Consider the following 6,172-nt stretch of genomic DNA (forward strand, 5'->3'; position numbering starts at 1 on the left):
GTGGAAAAATTTCGCAATATTTTATGAACAAGGCACATGGGGCGGAAAAAATCTTATTACATTAAAGAATTTAACCCCACTTCTAGTCATGAGGAAAAGGCCTATATAAGAGTACCTATTAATTAGAGAGCAAAAATGATGATAGCGCAACTCAGAACTAGTTCACACCGGCTGCGATGTGAAACTGGTAGATGGCAAGTTCCAAAGGAAGAGTGGGCAAACAGAACGTGTCTATTCTGTGATATGGGAGCGATAGAGATGAAGCAGCACTTTATGAAAGATTGCCTGGCATACTGTGACATTAGATCTGGTTATACAGAGATACTTCAAAATAGGGACTTCAACTACTTATTCGAGGAGGATCAGGTAAAGAGAATAGCGGCTCTGATTATCAAACTTCAGCAAAGGAGAGACAAGTTAACCAAAAATTTGCAGCTAGATTAGTTTCACTCCTACCATGGGGGGGTGATCGTGTGGGTCCCATAGGCTACTTTATCCTCATGGACGTCATTAAAATCTATCATATCAATCAAAATATCAAAGTAACAATCTCGAAAAGAAAAGAATGTACTCTAATTTTAGAGCAGAATTGATTTCATTTTGTAATATACTTCGAGATAAAAAACATTGCTTATGACATCCAAAACTGATTTGGAGAAACAAATCTCACTTAATTGGATGTTAGGATTTGTTTTCGAATAATATTTTTTTGGAGGTGTTAACAAACTAACGAACATATGTCAATGAGTGATCCAAACGAAACATGAAGTGGTGAATAAAATTGTTCAAAAGAATCCCGTGGTAGTGCTGAACTGATCAGACGATTAAAATAATCTCCATAACAAAAATACTTTCAGCGTAAGCTGATTTTCTTTCCCGGAACTCTCTGTCCTTATAAATGAATTTGAAGAAGTATCTTACATAATCGGATGCTATATAATTTTAGGATGATGTTTTTGTAGAGTCAATTAAAGTGACAATTATGATCTTTAAAAGGAAAAAGAAAAAAGGGAGATCAACTTTCCAATCGTTGCACACAACGGATTTCCTTGTTTTTATTTGAAATAAATTGGGCGCTCCTTGTCATGAAAGCCAAGGATCGCACGGTAAGAAAACAAATCTCACAAAATTGCATGTCGTGATTGTTCCCAAACGATGAGTTGCAGTAAAACTACTCGAAACAAGGTTTGGAAACATGTCAAGAATGTTCAACGGTCACAAAATTTATAACAATTAAACATTTCCGCTATACAAAATCAATTGAAGGTAAAAGTTAAAATCCATACTGTTGAAGTTTCTCTTCGAGTATGTTCTGTTCATCCATAGTCCATTCCAGCGCAAGCCCCGGGTCATGTTTAAGCGCTGCTGAAGCGCCTGAATTCCCACTACCGTTACCCGCGGTTCCTTTCGAAGGCACTGCAGCACTCTGGTTCACAGTATTTCCATTGAAAGAAGAAGAAGACCCTTGCTGAACTCCTGCGCCATAATTGGCCGCCATTGCTAACACAAACCTCTTCTTCTCATCTCATCTAAATCAAAACCTCAACATAGCTCAACCGCTCCATCAAAACCACACCGCTTTACAAAATCAGGGCCAAAAAATGCTCCAAGATATTTACCATGAGTGACGGCTCAGCTATCAAAAATTAAAATTTCCGGTTCAATCTTTAAGCACGCGGAATAAACAGAAAATGATAGCCGCTTTAAATACTCTATTCTTATTTCCTCTTTCTCGCCAAGAATCCAAGCAACCTAGGAATTGTAACCGAGTCTTGTACGGAGCAAAGCAAGCTTTACCTTAATAAGAACATTTGTACTTGACGATGAAACCCTAGTTTAAAGAAACTCGCTATGAAATCAGGAATTGGACGAGAGACAGAGAGCAAATCCTGTCTCGTAATCGTACAACTTAACTTATTCCATCCCGTACCTGGATTTTAATTGTTTTCGGACAAACAACGCTAACGGCAAGAACATCGTTCGTACAATTTGTTTCTGTATTTGTAAAATTGATGTCCCGGTATTTATTATTTATGATGGAAGGGTAGATCTTGTCCAGTGCGAGTGTGTTCCAACTCCGGAAGGGCGCAATATATTTAGCGGCATGTGCACATGGGGGCCCACCGCATGTGACTGCTGTCGCTTTCTGGGGCTTCCACTAATTTAAGTGTTGTCTTTCGAAGTTTGTGTGAGCCACTTCGGAAATTGACCCATGCTGTTGCCCTGTTTAAGTGCCGTGCTGGGAATGGGAATACTTATCCTTGTGCCTTGTGGTTTTTCTTTATCGTTTTCGGGCTTTTTTGTACCTTTCTATTATTGGTGAAAGTGGAGTGGACAGACCTGGCTATACTCCGCTTTATAAACCGCTCGTTTGTCTTTTCCTCTTATGGAACTCTTTTTATTATTACTTCGTTAGCGCTTTATTTATTTGGGAAGATAATGATACAAGGATTGCGTTCGTAACCTAGTACTAACATACTTACTTTTGTCTATTAATGGGACTCGGTGTGAGTCAATTTTCCAAACCATGACTCGGCTCTCATTTGTCGTTTTCTGCGATGGCAATTATAAATTTCCAGACGATCTTTGAGCACTAATCATTTACTTGCAATTTAACCAATAGGTCACTTCGACTTGTAAAGTAGACAGGGACAGAGTTAGATTCGTCGCGGTAATTAGAATTCTAGTCAAATTTAATCATTTATAATGGTTGAAGACAAATCTAATATTACAAAGGTTAGGTATATCTTATATCTTATATGTTTTTTCCTTTTAATGTGCATTTTCAAGCATTCAAATCATGTACAATTTTTATAAAAAATTGGTAATTATAGTATAATAGAGTCTTTCTAATATTGAATTAGTCTTCAAATACTTTTGATGATTAAATTTGAATAGGTTTTTAGCTATTATTATTCAGTTAACTCTTATTCATTTTTCATTTTTTTATAGTGGCTTTCTTATTATTAAGATATGACAAAATTGTAGACATGCATATCAAGTATATAAGTTATATGTATGTATTTACGCATTTACATACGCATATATGTATATGTAAAGAGTTTTCATCAACACATCAAAAATCATCTATCAATGTAATATAGGCTACCTAAAATTTTGATTGTAAAATAAAAATACATCAATACAGTCACAAGACATTCAAAGTTAGGCCCTATGATTACTGAAATCTAGCCTATCTTCGTTATAACTAGATGAGATATTACACATCACATGTATTGTCATTTTGCATTTAGTGAGTGGACAAATCATTCTTGTTTGATTGGCAATGCTTAGTGAAGCAAGGGAACAATTTCTAGATTGTTAGGTCATCTACAAGGAGAAGGGTCATAAAAGTTTTTAAAAGTGGGGTTTGAGTTTCATGCCCTTGAGTGAGAGCTCGATGATAATTATTTGTAACATCTAATGGTTATAGTTAGCTCCTGTGATAAATTGTTATTTGTAGTCGTAGTTTCTTGGGTGATGTTTAATTCATAATGAGCATTTGTGAGAAAATAGTTCATCTGTTGTTGTTGTGATTGAATATTCTTGCTACATGGGCCCTTATTTCTGTTGGCTCCTAATTTAACAGTTTTGAAAATGACCAAGAAACCAGACAGATGCATCTAAGGCTAGCAACTTCGTATGACTGATACACTTGATTGTAGTCTTGGGCCAACTTTAAGGCTTGACCCTTCTTCTACTTCAGGCTCCGCAAGACCTAGGCGGGTGGACCTCAGATTCAATTGATACCGTACCAGTGCAAAAACATATCCTTGAATCTATTTACTGCAAATGAAAACCCCTTATATCTCCTAATAAATCATGCAATAACATAGATCTACAATAGCTAAATGCAAATCTATGACATTCACAAGTTGAGTGAGGGCATTCTATTATAGCTCTTCAACATAAAATGTAAAGATGATTTGAATTTGATTTTGATTTTATGTGGGTGGGGAAAGTGGATGAAAACCAGGTATGAACAACAAACTTATGATCCTGTAGCTAATCAGTGCCTGATCCATTGGGCAATTTATGAATCTCCCTCATGCATTTTGGATATCTGATACTTATTCATATATTTAGATATTTGATCTATCCATTCACCTTGTAAATAGACATCAATGTTCAACTAAATCTCATTCTTACCTGATATCCCCCTCAATAAACCTGCAACCCTGTTGAATCTCTGAAGCATTTACATAATTCCTTGAATTACAAGCAACAATGAAGCAACATATAGCCTTAAGGGACTGCAACTATGACCTAGGCTCTTTGTTCCAAGACCATAAAACATCACAACTCAATTGAGAAAGGAGACAAGATTTAAACTGAAACTAAACACTTGCTGCTCTTTGTATTGATTTCCTTGAAATAATACATGAAAATGCATGAAATTAACTCAAATATCACCTAATAAACTAGACTATACAATGAGTAAATGTTGTCATACAAGAGAGAAAATGGCAGGAATGAGAAACTGATGGGATGGGAAGGGGGTATCACAGCCAAAGCAAAAGCTTCATGGTCTGAAACCAACACATCCCAGATCGTCCATTTAGAATTCATCAATTCCAGGGCCAGTTCTACTAAAGCTTCATTCCAGAGACTTTCCAATATTTTCTAACCCTTACAAAAGAGAAGAAGAAAGTATAAATAGAAAGGAAACAAATCTCGGATTGAATCTGCAATTGACATGTGTCCCTTCAGAATTCCTTCCCAAGAAAATGAAAAAACTTCTCTCTACCTTCTCCCTATAACTGCTTATCAAATCCCCATGATTATGGCTTTCAATTGCATCAAATATCTTAGAAATTTGATCATGAAAGCAAGTAACTAATTTTTAATGTCAAAGTGAACTCAGAGTAAAAGTGAAAAGTCAGTTGAATAAGACCTTTAGAAACCAAGAAACCCTCTTAAAATCAGTTTTCTTCACATTCACACCTCTACAAGCCTTTATGTCTAATTTCTAACCAATTCTAATGATCAATGGTGAAAAACACTCATTCTAAGTGTTTTTCACCTAGATCCAATGAGTGTTAAGTGTTCCATTTATTCTCATGAGAGATGGATTCATGTTGAATCACTACTCATGAAACATGGGTCAATGAATTTGACTCAAAAATCACACAGTTAAATCCTGATAGCAATATCACAACACTCATTCTATTGAGAACGCCCCAAAATTCACAAATTGGCCTATAGCACAAATCAATGAGCACTTGTGTAAAAATTGATCTCAAAAATAGAAAAATCATCTCATTCTGGTTCCGGTGGTATATTGGAGTGCCCATTTCAGTTTAAAAATGCTCTAGATATGCCCTTCTGAAGATCAGACCTCTGTTCATGGCTTCCATTTAAAATTGCAAAATAATTATTCCCTTTTATATAGTTTGACTATACAAATAATCTCAAGTTTTATTTAAAATCTGACCTCCACGTGATCTTAAGGAAAAATATTTTAAAATTAATTTTTGAAAACTTTGATTTTTCCTCCACTTTTTCACTCGGGTCAAACTTGGTTTGACCATCCTTGACATGTGTCGCATCCTGATTGGTTCCCTTTTGAATAGTCATCAAACCCTGTCACCTAGGTGCCACATCATCACCACCTCATTGCTAGCTCATCCCGCCACATAGGCACTCGCTATGTTGCTATACTAACTTCCTTGCATCTTTCCCATAGCGAGTTAACAACAACCATTAGATTCGCCACATGGCTCGATCTAGTAATCTCTGAGATTTTCCACTTAGCACTACTTGATTCGTTGTCGAATCTCTAGGCAGGACCCACGTTGCATTTTGACTCTCGTCAATTTTTTTGAATTTTTCGGCTAGTCGCTATGTCGCTAGCCAAAAAACCTTGGATTTTTTGGCTAGCAAGGTAGCGACTGCCAGATTCTAGACTTTTTCAGTGACTTGCAACATTGATGACATCATCATTTTTTTTGTGCATTTTCTCGGTCAAAATTTGTTCTCCAATTACCTCCAGCTGGCTGGCCGACCACGGGCCCCACTATGCAAGCTTTGGCTTTCAAAAGCTTAATTCGTGTCTTGTTAGACATTAAGTATGTTGAGTGCAATATTATTTAAAGACTTTTAGTTCCTCAACACAAGGCATGTAGGATAAATGCCTTTTGGGATAGTCTTCCCTCTGTCCATAGCATGGAAC

General features: G+C 36.4%; 1 protein-coding gene across 4 annotated transcripts in view; it reads right to left on the reverse strand.

Annotated features, from left to right (window-relative positions):
* The window catches only part of LOC149553691 (uncharacterized), a 122,661-nt gene extending 120,662 nt beyond the window's left edge, over window positions 1-1,999 (reverse strand). For all 4 annotated transcript variants that reach the window (XM_089789069.1, XM_089789071.1, XM_089789068.1 and 1 more), the window contains exon 1: window positions 1,287-1,999. In XM_089789069.1, coding sequence (XP_089645195.1) covers window positions 1,287-1,498 — 212 coding nt within the window. In that variant the 5' untranslated portion in view covers window positions 1,499-1,999. The remainder of the gene's footprint in view (window positions 1-1,286) is intronic.
* Window positions 2,000-6,172: the final 4,173 nt, after the last annotated feature.

This window comes from Cupressus sempervirens, chromosome 6, assembly GCF_028749045.1.
Source record: "Cupressus sempervirens isolate cs-2001-9-10 chromosome 6, ASM2874904v1, whole genome shotgun sequence".
Taxonomy (NCBI): domain Eukaryota; kingdom Viridiplantae; phylum Streptophyta; class Pinopsida; order Cupressales; family Cupressaceae; genus Cupressus; species Cupressus sempervirens.